The following is a 19,974-nucleotide window of genomic DNA, read 5'->3' on the forward strand; positions in this document are numbered from 1 at the left end:
TTATGGTTTTTCTCCTTTTTCAGTTATACGTACTATAGACCCATAACACCATAGAAGAAGGGTAAGTGCAACAACTATCCGTCGCACATAACCAAATTGGTACTGTGCTAGATACCAGTCCTGAAGAAAGCCCATCGACCCATGCTGGTGCCAAGGGGCTGAATCATGTCGACAACTCACTCTTCCAAAAAGGTGCTATAGAATAGTAGCCCTTCTACACACCACTATTTTTAAAATCTTGCCCCACCTTCAACAGAATAAAATACTTGAGAGCTGGAGGCGATTTTAACTCACTATAAATACACTTTCAGGAATCACTACTGTACTTGCCAGTAGGTCTCCCTACAGGTGGGGGACAGCATGCTGAAAGACCCAATGATTATTCCTTTCACAACAGTAGAAAATATCAGACAATCAAGATATACCACCATGCTACCTACAATGTGAATGAGAGTTTTTAAGACTGCTAACAGCCTAGACCCTGGTTAAAACAGGACAAGTGATCCGTTCCCTTATATTTTAGGGACTCACGAATTTCCATTGATAAACTAATTACAGCTCCCAGCAGAGAATTACCATTGGTACTTCGTGTGTGCTGGAGAGGACTGTGTATATATGTACAAGGACAAGACAGAGGAAAAGTAGGATTCAGATTCCCGTGGAGGGAGATTTAGTTATCATGGGCAGACTTGATGGGAGCAAATGCTCAATGGACTAAACACTTATTTGGAAATTCATTGCAGTATAATTCTGATAGTGTTACCAAGACATTGATTGATAAGCCCTGAAGAAGTTCAGGAAAAACTTTTCCTGAACTCACGTGTAAATGTACATTTCAAGGAAGAAAATAAAGGATTGAATCTATTCCTGCAAAGATACATCGTCTTGAATCTTATTGGAAAGAGATACATCTTCCTGGTGCACCATTACACTCCAAGTATCAGGTTCTGAAGAAATCCCAACACCCTTCTTCAGGCCAACAAGTGGGCTGAAAAATGTTGACCTGAAAGAAAGACTCATAATAGGGTCTTATACATCCCATATTTCCAATAGTCTACTCAATACCTGCCTAACAAAGTGCAATACCGATGGGCGAGGTCAACAGGATTTTTACAATTTTCCTGGATCCTTTGCCTTTTTCCCCTGTAAGTACCCTCAATACTACTAAGAGCTCATCATTAGACGATTCTTTGGAGAGTGAAGGATGACTAATGAAGCATGACACCCAGGGGTGTGTGAGGTCATCCTGTATGTTTTTACTAATATGACTTAGGTCCTCCACTGAGGATTTAGACATTAAAGTATCCTAAGGAAAAAATTATCCCAGATAGAGGATACAGGCGTTTCTCTTTTAGGTTTAAATCTTTATTGATTTTAATCGACAAACGAGTCATTTTACTTTGAAAGTAGTATCAAATCATGGGCTACGCAGAGCCTGGGAAGTTGACTTACCGAAGCGTCAAACAAGGAATGAAGAACACAAAGAAATAAAATCTCCCCACCCCCCTTCGCACCCATCCTCTCCACCATTCCCTGCAAGTAAGCAGTTTTGTTTGGGCTGGTGGTGCTTCATTGTTGCTTCGTGTCCTGGTGAGTAGTATCATCGGTTGTGCGAAGGCATAGCAGACGCAGATACCTGGAGCACGCAAGTTCTCGGAACTCCAGAGTAAGTAGGGTTAAGAATGGTTGCCAGGGTCTCCAAAAGTCGAGCCTTTCCCTGCCAGTGTAAGGGTTATCTTCTCCATCTCCAGTATGTGCCACAAACGTTGGAATTGAAAGTTTTCCAGTGGGTCAAAATGTTTTGAGTAGCCATTCCCAAAGCTATTGCCATCTGGCGACCTTCTGAACTTGAGGGGGTATGTTGGGGGATTTAGTACCCCAAGAAGAGTATGCTGGGATTCTTTGTAGTTCAGTTTCATGGTATTTGTCGATTTCGTCTAATATGAGACCAATACGTTGTACATGTTAACATTACCACAGAAGGTGGACCAATGTTCAGGTTTTCCCCACACCATCTCTAGCAATATGGGCTTTGTTTGGGGTCGACTCTGGATGCGCTCTGGAGTGTAATACCAGTAGGTGACTATTTTGGTTAGTGTTTCAGTCAGACCCGTGTTACTTGCAGTGTGCCGCACCCTGTAGTACACACCCTCCCATTCTTTACTACTAAGTTCTCATACAAGATCCCTCTCCCAGCGTGTGAGACTTGCGTTGTATGAGTGCATATGTCGAGTGAGCAGCATCTTGTTTAATTCAGAGATTAATTTCTTATCCGACAGCCTTGTGATAAGCCATCGCTCATAAGGGGTGAGGAGTCTGTGCTTGCGGCCTATTGTGGTGTAATGCCCAGTGACTAAGTTGCAGGTAATGCAACCTTTCTGACTCGGGGATTCCATAGTCCGATCTAATCTGTGGGAAAGAGCACTCCCGGTTTGTCAGAGATGTCCCAAGGCGTGACATTCCATAGCATGCCAGTGTGTGAAGGCAGTCTCACCCAACCCTGGGCTAAATTCTGGGTTATCGAAAAGCGGGGAGAGGGAAAGGTGGTTAGCTCATGTTTCGTATTAGTCTGATGCCACGTTGTTAGTGTAGTTTGTGTAATATAGGAAGAGTATAGATTGGGGGTCTATGCATTTTCTTCAAGAAGGGGATCTTCCTGAGATGTGCCCGCCACAGTTCAGTCCTGGAATAAGCAGTGTTTCTCTGACTCTGTGCCGTTCCATTCTACTAGAGGTCGTAAGTGCGCAGCGTTATAATAGAGTTGGAGGTCGGGGATCCCCAGCCGACCTTCACTGGGTGGGAGAGCACCAATTAGTTTCTTCATTCGTGGTTTGCGGCCCTGCCATATAAAGAGGGAGAGCTCAGACTGTACTCTGTTTAACCATCCTGCTGAGGGGTCGCAGAGGAAGCGTTTGAAATAAGTATAAGATCTTTGGTAAAATGATCATTTTGATAGCAGTTAACCTCCCCAGCTATGAAATAGGGTAATGCTTCCACTGCTGCAGGTCTGAGCGGATTTGGGTATGCAATTTAGCATAATTAACTGACGCTGTGGTTTGTAGAGTAGGTGCTAATTGAGTTCAAGTATGGGACTATGTCCCCAGTCCACTGTATGGGATGCTGGTTTTGGAGGCATGCCTGTGCTTGTGGTGACAGAGGTTAAGTGAGACTGATTTCTAAATATTAACCTTGAAACCAGAGGCCTTCGCGAAAGAATTAAGCTCCGCCCGGAAAGCTCCCAGGGCCATAGCTGGGTCTGATAAAGTTACCAGTACATCATCCACGTACAGGCTTATGATGTGTACATCCCACCCAAATCAGATTCCGGTGATGTGAATGCTCGGACTCTCGGGGCAATGGGCTCCATATACAGTGGAAAAGGCAGAAACGACCAGGGAGCAGCCCTGCCTTGTGCCTCTGCCTATGGGGAATTGGGTTGAGGTGTGTCCGATAACCAACGGACGCCGTGGGGGGAATGATAGTTTAAAATTTGCGTCCTCATTTTCTCACCCAGTCCGACGCCTGTCATTACCTCCTCCAGATAAGGCCAGTGGACCCTCTTGAAGGCCTTGTCGGAGTAAATGGTGGTGAGCATGAAGTCTCCCGGAATCCGTGAAGCTCTCTCTAGAATGAGTAAGACCCTTTTAAGGGGTTTCTCTTTTTTTTTTAAAAACATGGGACACAGTTACTCTATTGTGGTAGTGACAATGTGGGGACCCTCAGAACAGAGAACAGATTCAATTTCTCAGTACTTCAATATTAGGTGAGCATCTACAGATTATGCGAGGTGACAAGCCAGCATTACTTATTTAATATTTTTATAGAGCGCAAACCAGACCCGTGAGGGTATCAGAGCGCTTTACAGGATTAAGGGGGAGGAATACAAAGCATAAGAATGGGAGGGATCACATTGGGAAAGTTTGGGATACATTGTACAGGAGGAGCACGCAGTATATAGTTCAAGCTACATGTGGGAGAAAATAAAGCAAGTAGGTAAAAGAAATACCAGGGGCTGCATTATACATGAGGTGCGTGCAGTCAAGGGTCCAAGCTACGTGTGGGATCAATATTAAAGTAGTTAAAAAGTTAAAGCAGGAAGGTATAACATACACGCAGTCTCCGCTCTTAAGGGGATGCCCCGGAGTGCAGGAAAAAGTGTAATTCGTGGGGGGCCTTAGATAATGCCAAGGTGGAGGGTGGAACATGTTGATGAGGTGATTGAAAGGTATTCATTAATGAGGTATTTTCCCATAAAAACGTTTGTCTCCTTTTTAAAGTGTGCCAAGGACGGAAGTCTTCTAATGGAGGGTGGGAGAGCGTTCTAGATTCTTGGTGCGGCCCCAGAGGCCAGATTGTAGGTTTGTTTCTTCCAGAAGCACGCTGGTTGCAGCAGCAGGTCTTTCGCAGATCGGGAGTTTCTGGTTCCTCCGGATATCACGAGTTTTTGTGCGAGAAATTAAGGGGAATTGCAGTACAGCGGTTTGTGAGTAATGCAGGCCAGTTTAAATTGTATTCTGGCATCAAGGGGGAGCCAGTTCAGTGCTTTAAGGTGGGGAAGAGATGTGGTCAAATTTTTTTGAGCCTGTTAGGAGTCTTGCGGCAGTGTTGAGGCAGGCTTTCAATGGGGCCCAGAGAGTTCTTGGGTAGCCCTGCAAGAGTAGAGCATCCACATTCAAGTCTGGAAATGACTAGGGCCTGGGTTGCAGTTTTAAGGTCAAACGCATCGAGGAAGGGTTATAGGTTTCTTATGTAGTTCAGGTGAAATCTAGCCGTTTTGGCCAGAGTTAATATAGCCTTTCATATTCAAGCTGCTGTCAAGGGTTATTCCAAGGGATTTCACAGAGTCAACAATGGTAGGAGGGCAGTTTAGTTGTGTGATGGTCTTGATCCATTCCTGGGTGTCTAGATTGGGTGGGGAGATCAGAAGTGTTTTATTTGCGTTGAGTTTCAGCTGGTTGGCCATGAGCCAATGGACGGTCAGCTTCAGGGCCTCGTTAAGGGAGAGAATGTCCTCAGGGGAAGAGATTTTTATGTAGGCCTGTGCATCGTCAGCGTACATAAGGTAGGAGAAGTTAGTGGCACGAAGCACCTCGGTGAGAGGGTAAAGGTTGAAGAGGGTGGATCCTTGTGGAACTCAACAGAAACCGGCAAGGGGGTGGATAGATCACAGTTAATGAGGACTGAGCGGTTTCAGAGGAAGGATCTAAACCATTCAAGGATGGAGCCATCCAATCCCATCCAGAGTTTGAGGCGTTCTAGGAGAATTTCATGGTATCAGAACAGCTTTGAGATATTCCCCTGTCCATTCATTTTATGGTAAGAATCCTGAAGTTCAGTCAATGGAGCTGAAAGAAGACTTCTTTGCTAGTACAATTAAACATTGCAAGGAACATGCAGCTTGGGTTGTGTGCCCATTTTACAATTGTCTTGTCATTCCTTGTACACATACACTTAAAGAGAAGTTAAGAGTATGCATAAATGGCAGAGAGTTTTCACCTTTGCCAGTTTGTTCAATAGACTAATTCTATTACAGGACCGGAGGCTTCGTATTATGCTCTCATTTATTGCTACACAGCAGCCAATGAAATTTAGTATTGTATATCAAAAAATTACATTTCCCATGATGCACACAACACATCCTGCCACAGCCCATAAGAGCCAGTCAATACCGGATATCCTACTCTCTTTGCTGCTCACGCAGCCAGTTATGTGCAATTTTATTCTCATATTAGGTCTTTGACAATATTATGCTAATTGTAATATCGGCACGCGGCGGTTGTGTATTTTGAGGGTGCGCGTCCATCGCGCTTGCTGTGTGTATTTCGCTTTGCCCACTTGATCATTACGGTTTTATTTGTAGCGAGCCTTGCACTCACTCGTTGGTTCAGCCATGCCGCGACACCCACGCTGTCATCGGGAGGTGCGCGCCCGGGTCACTGTGTCCCTGCAAGGGACAAAAGCATTTGCGGGCAAGCGCGAGTATCGCTCTGGTCGGAGAGTGCGCGCTGGTTCCTCAAGCTACCGGAGCGGCTTTTACTATTGAATTCCCCACACAGGCTGGTTATTGCCGCCACAACAGCTTGCAGTCTTCTTACTCAGGGATATGTTCCCTACCTTGCTGGTACCGCCCCGCCGACGGCGGAAAGTATTTCCTCATTGTATTAACATGCAGAGGCCCCCCTAATCCGCCGGAAGCACAGGAGCCTTGTAACTTTAGTTTTAATTAGGTTTCGATGTGCGTAGCCCAATTGGGCTATTTCTAGTAGGATTGGGCCATGCACAGCGCTACTGCCCATAATTTAGCTGGTTTTCACCACTTTCACCCTGCAATACCCCTGGGCAACATCTCGACGCCTGGCTGGCTGGAAAAACGACTTGGGCCTGGAGGGTGCACACCTCCATACATAAATTGCTCTTTGGCTCCATTACGCCCTGGGGGCTGCAAGAACTGTGCTACAGCCTTTGCTGAGGAGCTAGGTAACTTTCTGGATTTTTTGTGCTGTGGGTCAGCTCCCCCATTTACTCAGTTTTCGCTCCATGAGCAGATCTATTTACAAATTTTGCCCCGCAATGGAAGGTTGGGTTACCTATGAAGAGGATGACAACCTTTATGAGGAGGAAGTGAAAAATCCTTCCTTAGAAGATAATATTGTTGAGGCCCTGGATGCTTCGGTTCAGGACTGTCAACAAGGCCCTTGAGAAGACTGTTCCGGGAATTGTACAACAGGTGCTAGATACTGCATTAAAACCTATCACTAAGCAGTTAGTGAAATTCGCTAAGCGTCATAGTTTCACTGCTCCAACAGTTTCTCCAAAGGACGGCGCAGCCTCTGACTCCCAAGCTAAGTCCTGGCCTCACTCCTATACCTGATCCTCATTGCCTGCCCCTAACGCCAGTAAGTACAAGGCTCCGGACACAGACACTACGTCTGACACTCCAGATAGATCATCCTAAGAAGAGGACCAAGAATTCCAAGAATGTGGAGCCTTCACTACCTATATCTACCCCCTTTAACTTCAATACTGCAGACATTGTTCATCCGAGATCTTCAGATTGGCTTCCAGCTCCTGAGGTTGCCGCATATCTGCATGACAACCTCCGTAAAAGTTTTGACAAAGGTGTGGAATAGGCTCTGTTCAGAGTGTCCTAGGCCCGACATCCGAGAAGGTCGCTGAAACCCCAGAAATAGACACCAGCCTGCTGACTTTCCTAAAAAAGTTCACCAAAGACCAGAAGAGCATTGATTGCGCCTGGCAGGGGTGCCAGGACCAGCTCCTGGTTGTAGTGGGGCCCCTGGTAAAGATATTAGAGATTTCTTTGGAAGTGTAGTAATCTGGTTCTGCGATAGATCCACATGTCTTGGCAGGTTGGACCCCGAGGGCGATATGCCTCTTAGGTAATGCGAATTGCGCCATATCCACAGAACGCCGAAAGTCTCTCCTTATGAGGATGGATTCCAACCTCACCGAGTTGGCAGCGGCAGAACCAGGTCCTCTGGCGGACGGCAACGTGTTCGGTGAATGTTTTGTAAAGGACGTGGCCAAGTGCGTGGGCACCTTCACAACTCTCGATAAGGCCCAGTCAGGGATCAAGTGTCTTTCAGGCTGGTGTTTTCAACAGGGTCGGGACGAGGTCGTGGACACTCGTTTGGCTGTCAGTCCTCCATAGGTCGCCAGAGAGGTGACGTTGGTCGAGGCAGAGGCGATTGGGACTCAACCCCACCAGGCAACATTTCAACAAGAGACGTTTCAACAGGGGAGCATATCGTGGTGGCTCCCAGGCCCCAGATTCTTCAGTTGAGTGCTCCAGACACCTTCCCACTTCCTTTGGAGGGGGGGGGGGGTCGTACTCTTTCACAATTGGATTAAATTGTCTCAGGATGCTTGGATATTACAGACAGTTCAGAGTTTTTCTAGATTTCTTCCAGGTTCCTTATCAGGATAGACAAACCAGACAGCTATGTTTTTCCCAGACAGAATGAGATTTTATAGATTCAGAAAATCGGAGAATTGCTGCAGAAACACACGATAGCGCCTTGCAACAAGGGCCCTCGCAGTTTATTCAGCAATATTTTTGTGGTCCAGAAGAAAGGCGGAGGTTACAGGTTGGTACTCAATTTAAAAGATTTCAATCATTACATGGTCTACAAGCATTTCAAGATTGAGGGTATCCATCTCTTGGCGGATCTGAAACAGGGAGACTGGATGGTCCGTATGGACCTGAAGGATGCCTATCCATTCCAATTTTTCCTCCACATCGGAGATTTCTGCAATTCCAGTGGAGACCGAGGGTACGAATATTTGGTCCTTCCTTTCGGACATTCCTCAGCACCAGGGTGCTTCACCAAGGAGTTGAAGCAAGTGAGCCTACCTCAGAGAGCAAAGGGTTCGCATGATGGTGTACTTAGACGATATACTGATTATGGCGCAGACGCCGGAGATGGCGGTGCAACACCTGCGCATGACCATTGCTATGCTGCAAAATCCCAGGTTTGTGGTCAACGAAGCCAAATCAGTACTGTGCCCATCGCAGCACAGACTTTCTAGGCTTGGTTATAAATTCTCACACGGCTCAGTTGAGCCTCCCTCGTTCCAAACTTTGGGACATACAGAAAGAGCTACGCTCTGCTGTCCAAACAGAGTGTCTCATTGAGAGTCATTGCCAGGATAGTGGGTTCTCCTAGCGTCATCCATTCAGGCGATCTTCCCAGGTCCCCTTCAAGCCCTTCAGAGATTAAAGATGCAACATCTGCAGAAGGGTCTCTCGCACACAGACCTGGTTCCTCTCAGAGGTTCAAGAACTTCAGTGGTGGCTAGCTGACGTGGAGGCATGGAACAGCCAAGCAATCTTCGGCTCCCATCCAGGGGTTGTCAGAGTCCGACGCCAGCCGCTGAGGCTGGGGAGCGCGCTGCAGAAATATCTCCACAGGAGGACGGTGGTCCCATCAAGGGTTAGATCTCCACATCAATTGCCTAGAGCTTCTCGCTGGTTCATTCGCGATCAGGACTGTCGCCCAAAAAAGTCTTGTGTTGCATCCTCCTAAGGATGGACAACATATCAGCAGTTCGCTACATCAACAAACTGGGAGGCACGAGATCCTCCATGTTAATAGATATAGCGAAGTACTTTGGCACTATTGCCTAAGTCACCAGATATCGGTCATAGCCGAATATCTTCCAGGCCAGTCGAACGTGGTGGCGGATTGGCACTCCCATCAACTCAAGGACTACAGCGATTGGCAACTCCAACCTCAGGTAGTTAATTGGTTGCAGGCGATCTGGGTCATGCCAGATCGACCCGTTTGCATCCAGATTGAATCGGCAAATGCCCAAGTTCTTCAGTTGGAGACCGGATCCATTAGCTCCGACGACTGATACCTTCACTCTAGACTGGTCCTAGTCTCTGAATTATGCCTTTCCTCCGTTCATATTGATCCCTCGGGTGTACACAGATAATGCGACAGATGGCGGAAGTGATCTTAGTGACTCCCCTGTGGAAGTCGCAACCTTGGTTCCAGAGTCTCCTGGAGGTGAGCTGTGACTTTCCCAGGAAGATTCCAGAGTCCCCGATGATGCTCCAGGGCCCTCATGGAGAGATGCACCTGATGGTAGTGTCGGGGCAGTTGTCCCCAATAGCCTGGAGACTTTCCGGCAATGTTGGCACATACCAGGATTTTCAGAGCAAGCTTCGGCTCTATCAACCAAGATTGGGCTTCATCCACCAGGAAGCCATATACTTCAGCCTGGAAGGGCTAGGTTCGTTGGTGCGTGGAACACATGGATCCCGTGGGGGCAGGAATACACTGCATTGTGAACTCTCAGAAAGCTTCTGAGGGATTGGCATATCGTTCCGTTAATAATTTCCGTTCCCCTATATCGGCGGGTCATTCCCAAATTGAGGGCAAACCTGTAAGAATGGATCCGTTAATATGTAAGCTTTTGAAAGGTATTACAGTAGCGAATCCGCCTAAACCCAAGTATACTTCTTATGGGATCTAAGGCATCTAAGGACGAGCCAGGCATGGAGGAAGAATATGCCCTTAAGGTCTGCCCTGAACTGCCGGAACCTGTGCACGCTCACGCTTATCTTTGAGAAGGGCTGCGTGGATGCAATACTCTGGAGCAGTGACGGCCGGTGAGCCTGTCGATCTGGGCTCCACTGCTGGTGTTACGCAAACGCTGGCAATTAAGGTCGTATTTGCCCCGGCGGCTGGACGTGCAGAGAACACGCCTAAGTGAAGGTTGACTAAGGTATTGTTTGTGCCCCAATACTTTGTTGGATAAGTTACGTGTGCCGCCCCTCTTATTGATTCATCTTGTATAAAATAAAACTTAAAATAAAACTTATTGTCTTCAAAATGGCCGGGGCCATAAACTAAACTGAACTGAACACTCTACCCCCGCCTGAACACACGAGGCCCCTCAGCAACCCTTCTTCAGATAACAAACTAGAGATAAGACTCCCTTGGTATGCAGGACCCTGAGACAGCCGGAACGGAATGTGAAACGGCTCTGCCCGGCTACCTAAACAGCAACAACTAAAAGAGGACTAATGACTACATCCTCCCTACTTGGTGGCCATCTTTAAACCCTATTCTTGCTCTCTCTGACGGCCATCATGGACTAGTCCTGCCGACTATTACTCACTATCGGTACCAAGGTCCTCACTTAGCCCTATATTTAAACCTATGTGCTCCTAAGTGTCTGTATTTTACTGCGGCTTTTATTTTGTGTTTAAGTGTCTGTCTTTTACTGCGGCACTTATTACTACTGTATTTTACATTCTTACATTTTATGTAACCTATGTACCATTCTATGTAGCCTCACTTAGCCCTATATTTAAACCTATGTGTCCCTAAGTGTCTGTATTTTACTGCGGCTTTTATTTTGTGTTTTTAAATGTCTGTCTTTTACTGCGGCATTTATTACTATTGTATTTTACATTTTTACATTTTATTTAACCTAGAGCTCCTGATGTGCATAAGGATCCGCCTTCTAGTGCAGTACTATACTACCACTGGTACCCTACATCTTGGGCAATATACACCCATCTTCATTATTACTCGCTGACAGTGCACTGATTGCTACCTCATATTCTCATATTCTACTGTCGTATTTGCTATTGCTGTAAATTGCTTGCACATTTATCGGACTCAGTAACTCAGTAATAATCTAGCGCTATTCGCATACTATATATGCGGTAAGCTGCACCTATATCTCCCTTATCCCTATCACTCACTGTTCGCTACCTCATTTATGTGTGGTTTCTTCGATGTAAGATACCTCACGATGCTGCACCGATTAGTATTACTACCTTACTCACTTCGTCTAGTCATGTAAGCGGCACCCAGCCACCTTCTACACCCCGACTACACCACTATTACCTCGGACATTCTGATGTGTAAATGTGACTCCACTTAACCGGTTCTACCTCTCATATTATGTACATGGTGTAAGCTGACTGCTACCTCGCATATTGGACACATTGTGCAAGCTGCACCTTAGGCACTGTTGTCCCTGGATTGCACTGACTTCTACCTCTTACACATTGGTCACCCTCAAGTGTCACTCCTTTACACTGTAATTAGCGGCTGACAGTTTTATTGTCGTCCACTCTCCTATACCCAACATCACAGCCTTTCTATAATGGAGCCCAACGGCACGCACACTTTTAGAATTATCTACCCTCCCACACTCACCACAAAAGCCACTAAACGTTTTAAACATAACTTCTTGAGATCGCACCCTGAAACACCCTTTGCCGACACCTACTTCTCTCCGGGCAATGGAGCCCTGAATACTGACATCATCTTCCACACCTCACGCAGAGCCCAATGGAGAAAAGTGTTCCTATCCCTACTCACCGTCTCCACCACCAGGAAAACAACTCATGGCCTAACTCTCTCTACCACACCTTCCCGCCTCTTCCCTGGCAGGACTAACATTACTATCTACAATAACGGGATTGTCCTAATTCAATCCACGGATAAGAACCTGGAACTGCTAGACAACATGTTCCCCAAGTTCAAAGAACACCTCTCCAAGCTGCGGACCCCCACCCAGAACTCCACCAGCACTACCACCCCTGACGTCGCAGCCCCCACCTACAACACCTATACCCCTAGCACCCCAGTAAACGACCCACCTGCGGTTAACGCCCCACACTCCCCAAGAACAGTCACAAACGTCGCCACATCATATACTAGCCGCCCCTCTAACAGGATGCCTCGTACCCCCTCTCACACCCCCTCCATACCTCTCCCACTTGACTTAACAACTCCCACTCACAACACGCCACCATCTGAACACACCATCGCCCGGGGCGTATCCACCCCCTCCTCCCTTCCCCCCACGGCAGACCCCTCTCCCTCCCCAACTCCCTCCCCACTCCCACCCACGAGCCTCTTACACCTGACACAATAACCCTCACCCACACGCCGCCATCTGAACACACCACCATTTGGAGTTTATCCACCCCCCACTCCCATCCCCCCCACGGCGGACACCTCTCCCTCCCCAGCTCCCTCCCCACTCCTGCCAAAGACACTCTCACCCTCCCAACAAAAGATACAGAACATACCGTCTCCTCTACCTTAGCATCCCCCTCTCTCCCACCTCCTATTCTCAGCCCCCACTACCCTCCTGTCTCCCCCACTGTCTCCAGCCTTCACTCACTCTTTTACCCACCGACACCGTCTCCCACTGACGGCACTACCTATGCCTCCCACCTACCGCCCATTTCTCCTACTTCACCCACACCACTCGCCCACAAAAAGGCCCCCACGTTGAATGCCATCCCACTCTTTAGCACTGCAGAACACTCGGACAATGCTAGCATATCCACCCCCTCGATACCCTGCCTGCTCTCCAACTCACTACTCAACGATTCTCCAATGGCTCTCATCACTAACCCCATCCCCAATACACCCCCTGACCAGACGCTATCCACCCTCCAGCAAGTCCAAGAGGACATGCTACAAATCAAAAAAGATGTCCACGCAATCAAAGCTTCTCTCCTCCCAGCTCAGTCTACCTCCCACCATCCCTCTACCCTACAAACGACGCACCCGCCCTACATACCCTCGCCTCCAACGACACCCGCGCTGGCCGACTATCCCCGTTCGCACTAACGCCCACCGCCCCCGGCGTGCCCTCAACCCATTGTCGGACCGTGAATTATGCTCTCTACTGCACTCTTATGGCCCAGGTCCGGAAAAACACACATCCAACGTACACATCCCCATACCCACAATTCTTACAAACCCTCTGAGGCTCCCAACACTCAATAATAGAGGTTCCGTCCCTAACAACCTCAGAAAAGTCCCCCTCACACTAGAAAGCTCGACCACCCTTCTCTCTCCCAAACTCAAATGCATCCTACTCAATTGCAGATCGGCCCAGAGACACTCCTCAGACATCGCTGATCTCGTCTTAGCTAGGGATCTGGACCTAGCCATTCTAACGGAAACGTGGCTTACTGAAGCCTCTACCCCGATTATGGACATACTAGTCCCCCCCAATTATAACATCATTAGGCTGAACAGGTCCCCTGGCAAGACGGGCGGGGGAATTGCATGCATGTTTAGGAGCAACCTCTCCGTTACTAAAATCACCCCTCCCGCCTTGCCCTCCAGTGAACTCCTCTGCCTCGACATCACCAGCGAGGGCAAACAAGCTTGTGCTTTACACCTCTTCTATCACCCACCTGGTGACAACCTCATATTCTCCCAACAACTCATGGACATGATCACTTCCAATGCCGGTCGGCAGACAACCCAAGTCTACCTGGGTGACTTCAATCTTCACTTCAACGATCAGAAAGGACACAGTGGTGAATAGTCTCAAAACTTTCCTTAATGCGCTTGACCTCACCCAAATATGCGATAGACCAACACATGACAAAGGCTCGATACTCGATCTCATCATTGCCAAAGAGAACTCAACACAACTGGAGGCGATCCAACCCTGCGACTGGTCTGACCACCACATTATCACCTTTATCAATGAAAAAGTGAAACCTATCCCAGCTCAACCAATCAAATCCAAAACTTGGAAAAGGGACATGAAGAACCTTAACCCCTCTACCCTGCCTCCCCACATCGGCAATCTCCTCCTTCCCCCTTCAGGTGCCTCGGATGTTCAAACACTGATGGACCACTACCTTGACTCTATGCACACAGTAGTCAATGAAGTCGCCCCACTTCACCTGAAGAGAGTCTCCACCAAAACTTCTAACCCCTGGTATGATGATAGACTCAATGACGACAGGCGTACTATGAGAACGGCAGAGCGCACCTGGAGATCGGACCCTTCAGCACTGCACCTCAAAAGGCTTAAGAACAAAAGAAACGCCTACTTCAGGAAAATAAAGCGCACAAAGGCGGACTTTTTCAGCCGTCAGTTGGATCAAGCAAAAAACAGGCCAAGAAAGCTGTTCGAACTAATCAAGACCCAAACAAAGACTCAACCCCTACAATCAAACAGCACAACAAGCGACACCCCACACTGTGAAGCCTTCTCTGCTTTCTTTAAGCTAAAGACTGACAACATAAGAAATGACCTCATCTTGGATGTAAGTCGATTCCCCAACAACACCAGAATGTCTTACACTCAACCTAAAAACAAGGCATCTTGGCTGTACTTCGATACCTACTCTGAAGAAGCAATCCGCAAACTGCTCTGCACCTTGAAGCCCTCTAATCACCTCACAGACCCTCTACCTGCTAATGCGGTAAAAGACTCCATCCCCTTGCTCCTCCCTCTCTGGACCAAAATCATCAACAGCTCCCTGCAACAAGGCCTCATTCCGGACTCCCTCAAGGTGGGGCAAGTGACGCCTATACTCAAGAAACCTACAGCTGATCCGTCTGACCTAAACAATTACCGGCCCATCACCAATATCCCCACCCTGGCCAAACTGCTGGAGAAATGTGTCCAACTCCAACTAACAAGACACATTGACCAATTTGACCTCCTCAACTCTCATCAGGCTTCCGAGCGAAACATAGCACGGAAACAGCTATGACACATAATTGATGACGCCCTCCAAATTCTTGATCGCAATGAGTCCTGCCTCCTCATCCTTCTGGACCTCTCGTCAGCATTTGACACGGTCAAACATGAGAACTTGCTGGAGCTGCTAAGCACTAGAATGGGACTATCGGGAGCGGTTCTCAAATGGTTTTCGTCCTTCCTTCACAACCGGACTCAGAAGTTCAAGATCGACAATGTGCTATCTTCACCTGTGCCTGCAGATCTAGGTGTTCCACAAGGATCCTCCCTCTCCCCCACATTGTTCAACCTCGTCATGGAACCGCTCGCCACCTTGCTCCAAGCTTCTAATGTCCAATTCCATATGTACGCCGACGACACACAACTGTACCTAAAGCTTCAATCCCCGGAAGATATCAAACATCTGAATTCCACGCTTATTAACACTCAATCTTGGCTAGCCGATAATCACCTCAAACTAAATGCTCTGAAAACTGAGTTCCTTCTCATCTCACCCCCGGCGAAAATTTCAACCACCCAAACATGGCTCAACAACCTAACAGCACTCAATGTCCAACCCACCATCGTGGACTCAGCGAAATCCCTAGGCATCACACTGGACGCCACGCTCAACATGCAGCAGCACGTCAGCAAAGCCACAAAAGCAGCTAATTTCCAAATCAACACACTGAGGAAAATTAAACCCTTCCTCCCTGCTGAAGACTTCCGAACTGATGTACAAGCGTTAGTCATCCCTCGAATAGACTACAGAATTGTGGCCCTCAGCGGACTCCCGCTATCCACAACAGCACGCTTAAGAGCCTCCCTGAACGCAAGACTCATTACTGGCTCAAGAAAACATTCGCATATTTCCCCAGACTTAAAGTCCCTAAAATGGCTGCCTTTTGAAGCCAGAATACAACTAAAAATTGCAGTGATGACACACGCGGCAGTGCACCACAATGCACCCAACTACCTCGCTCAAAAGTTGTCTATATCAGGAGGTTTGAGATCCAATAGAAGCTCAAAAAATCTACTCCTGAAACCCCGTAGATTCCGGAAAGAGAAAACTTACAAGCGCTCCTTCTCAGGAATGGCACCCAGGATCTGGAATGCGCTCCCTCCTGAAACCAGGCTTATCTCCTCCACTGCACTCTTCAAGAAAGAGGTGAAAACCATCCTTCTGGCCAAGATCTCCTGAACGCTATAGGTGTTGGATCAGAGACTCTGCATTGCCTTGTGTCAATGCTCACCTAGTCCTTTGGCACTATACCTCTACTTGAGGGAGACATTACGCTACTTTCTTACTACCGACCAATATAGGATACACGTTGGGTCACTGATTCACCCTCCCGCTGCCCCCACTCAGTGCTCTCTCTATACTAAAACACTGTTATAAGCCTTCCACACACCCAAAGTGTACCTGAACACCTCTGTAGTGGGATCAATGACTTATGCCGTCTTATATTACTTGTTTACCTGACTGTATATAGATATGTTTTATGTATGTTATTATCCTTTCATGTTAGTGACTACTACATTGCTCCCATTACCTCTGTTCATTCCTACTGCCCCTACCCTGTCATTGTGAAGCGCTCTGATATCTGTAAGGATCTTGTTCGCGCTATATAAAACTTTGAATAAATAAAATAAATAAAATAAATAAATGGGATGTTTAGTCCTTTCCCCGTTTAATCAATGGCCTCAAAATGACATGTTAACCAGAAAACAACATTCAGCCAAATTGGCCATGCTTTTATGTCTTGCGGCATGTAGACTATCATCTAAAATGTCAAGGCCTTGGACATTACAGGTAGAGTATTTACTCCGGAAGGAGTTTCCTTTAACATTAATTCTAGAACTAAAACAATGTCTCTAGGTGTAGATTACCATGCTTTTCATAGTAATGCTAAGCTTTGTGAGGTGCAATGTCTTAAGGCCTACGAGGAATGTACCAGGTCCATTCGGCCTGCTGGTATAGTGCAATTATGGACTGCTTTGCAGAAACCTTTCAAGCCTTTTACTGCGGCTACAATTGCCAGGTGGTTGAAATGTGTTATGCAAGAGGCTTGTATTGATACCTAAGTATTTGGGGTGCATTCTTTACGTGGCACCATGGCCTCTAAAAGTTTTACGTTAGGATCTACTGTTCAGGACATTATGCATTCTGCAGATTGGTCTTCAGAATCTACTTTCAAACTGTTTTATTATAAATCGGTGGGTGATATTTCCTCTGTAGTGTTTCATCAGCGTTAAACTAGCATAATACGAAGCCTCCGGTCCTGTAATAGAATAAAAAATTAGCTAGCTATCGCACCAAGAATTTTCAATTCTATTAAGGACATGGAGGCGAGGATTATCCCACCCGGTTATATTACAAGTATTGTAATGATCTTGCCCACCTGTATATTTTTGGTCTGTTTACGCAGAAATTACGGGTTCTCTTCTTACCGGTTCCGAGAAGATGGACTAAATATGCTTCCTGTGAAGGTTTCTTTCCAGTTGGATGATTCTGCCACGGAGGATATTGTTGGACTGGAGTTATTTCATGGACTTCAACTGTTCATAGCAAAGGTGGATATCCGGTATTGACTGGCTATTATGGGCTACGACAGGATGTAATGTGTGCATCATGGGAAATTTAGTTTTTTGATATACAATACTAAATTTCATTGGCTGCTGTGTGTAGCAATAAATGAAAGAAAGCACAACCCTCGCCTCCCTGTCCTTAATAGAATTGAAAATTCTTGGCGCGATAGCTAATTTTTTTATTCTTTTTTAACAATATGAAAAGTATATAAAACTCTGCTGCCAATTTAGGGAATATTGAGAAAACAAGGACTAGAATCTCAATAAGGGGGACTAGGTTTGGATGAAAGTCTAAATAACACACCAAGCAAAGCAATAATTATCACACGAATAGGAGTCAGTCCCAATACGGGATTCTTTATTTTGCTGGTTGTGCTTCTTTCCCCATACATAAAGTACACAATTTAAGTTCAACCAAAAAAAAAAGGAAAGGACAGCAATTCACCTCAATGAAGGAAAAAAAGGGCAGTGACAGGTGGGGGAAGAAATGAAACATTAACAGGGTTACGAAAGGTCAGGAAATTTATTCACTAGGGCCAAGTCATAACGTACCTTTAAATTAAATAAAAATGTGTGGGGAAGCACAGAACTCTACAAAGAAGCGCAGTTAGTGCATCATGTGATAGGGATATCCCAACGCACAGCTTGGGTGAGGCAGAAGTTATTCCAGCCATGTCAATGAAAACCAAATCACTCCATCAGAACCTAAGCCCTGCCGCTCACTGCCCGGGGAAAGAATGAGCTTGGTGCACAAATCCGCTATACAAGCTCTACAGCCACAATTTGTTTTTTCTAGACCTCAGCAGACATCACAAAGAAGCCATCATCCCCTCCCTCCACAGGCAGTCTGTCACCCACCAAAACCATGTATAACCCACGGAACATCAACAGGGCTAGATAATGTCAGGAGTCTCATTTGAGAGAAACAGGCAGCAGAAAGGACAGGCAGCAACATTATCATTTGCCGTCACTAACTTGGTGTCTGCAACTTTAAGTTAACAAAATAAAAGGGAAGGGCCTGCATGTAGAATAAAGGGAGAATTTCCAATCTGAAGATAAACTAAAGATGCCAATTACTCTTATGTACAGCTGTATGGGTTCCAAAAGAAAACAAAGCCGCCATCTTGAAGGTATATATACAAAAAAAAAGTTCCTTTATACAATCTGTACACAAGGGTCTAACCATTTCATGGTTTGTGCGAGAGCCCTTGGTGGCCACCTCTGTGCAATTAAGTCACTTCATGAAGCCATCCTTTCATATCATACAAAAAAACAAAAAATGCTATGGATTCAGCCTCAGCCTAGTCTTGCCTGCCGCCTCTGGCAGACTTGTGGATAGTGTTCATACTGGACACAGCTAGGTAATTGGCTGCTGCTTTTTCTGCTTCATAAATGAGTCCGAACAGACCTCCCACAGGGAGAAAACAAAATTCGTAGAAAGAGGCCAGCCACAGACACTTAGCTGAGGAGCAAAGATCATGATGCAGACTATTGTTCTAGGCCATGGTTTGTAGACCCAATGCAGAGAAACGCTGCAGAATCTGCTCCCCTTGGAGACAGCCTGGGCATTGCCAAGTCCAGTTTTACTGTCGATATTCCAGTTCATCCACAGTAATTACTTTGGCTGGCATGGATGGTAGGGGCTGCTGCAAGACATCTGAACCAAACCATTTAGACAGGCCAACGGGTGACGTGCTTCTGTGGCGCGGATCCATCTGTGACTGCATCAAGGGAAGCCCTGACCGGCTCGGGTGGGAACTATGAGATCCAGAACCTGAAAGAACAAGACATTTTTTCAAACAATGGAAAGAGCACATACCACAGCAGATGCAACAGAAACCATCAGTGTATTTAAGTTTCCAAAGCAGTGTTTAAGTTGATACAAGTGTAAGAGCAACCACAGTTTGAAGTAGAGCTACTCTATGGAGTAACTTCAGGAAACCACCTAGGTGACAGGGGCCGATAAAATTGTAGAGGAGTATTGCCTAGTGAAAATGTACCAGGCTTTAATCCCTCCTGGGAAATTAAAGCATTGAACAGGTGGCCTTAAACTAACATGACCTTAACGGCATTGGATGCAAATATGTTGGGAAGCCAAGTAACGCCAATGCAGTTCTAGACTTTGAGTTACACTATAAGCAGTTTTCCATGCTGCAGCCTGGCAGTCACATTACAAATTAGGTCTATACAACTCACTAGGAGAGCGCTACACATATTTACTATACATATACTGAATCAATGTAGTCAACCTTAAGTAGCCACATTCCTGCTTTCAAGATTTTCCATGCAGGGGTATCCTTCAAAATGTGCGAGCTCTAGCCACAAATGCAAGGAACAAAAAAGGAGAACCACCTTTGGACACAATTCCGCACTGTAGAAGCCATACCCCCCACA

The 19,974-nt window shown here is 46.6% G+C and overlaps 1 protein-coding gene across 4 annotated transcripts in view; it reads right to left on the reverse strand.

Annotated features, from left to right (window-relative positions):
- Positions 1 to 17,911: 17,911 nt before the first annotated feature.
- Positions 17,912 to 19,974, reverse strand: part of EIF4ENIF1 (eukaryotic translation initiation factor 4E nuclear import factor 1) — an 87,706-nt gene continuing 85,643 nt past the window's right edge. For all 4 annotated transcript variants that reach the window (XM_078667721.1, XM_078667723.1, XM_078667722.1 and 1 more), the window contains one exon: positions 17,912 to 19,354. In XM_078667721.1, coding sequence (XP_078523847.1) covers positions 19,164 to 19,354 — 191 coding nt within the window. In that variant the 3' untranslated portion in view covers positions 17,912 to 19,163. The remainder of the gene's footprint in view (positions 19,355 to 19,974) is intronic.

The sequence above is a fragment of the Lissotriton helveticus genome, chromosome 11 (genome assembly GCF_964261635.1).
Source record: "Lissotriton helveticus chromosome 11, aLisHel1.1, whole genome shotgun sequence".
Lineage (NCBI taxonomy): Eukaryota > Metazoa > Chordata > Amphibia > Caudata > Salamandridae > Lissotriton > Lissotriton helveticus.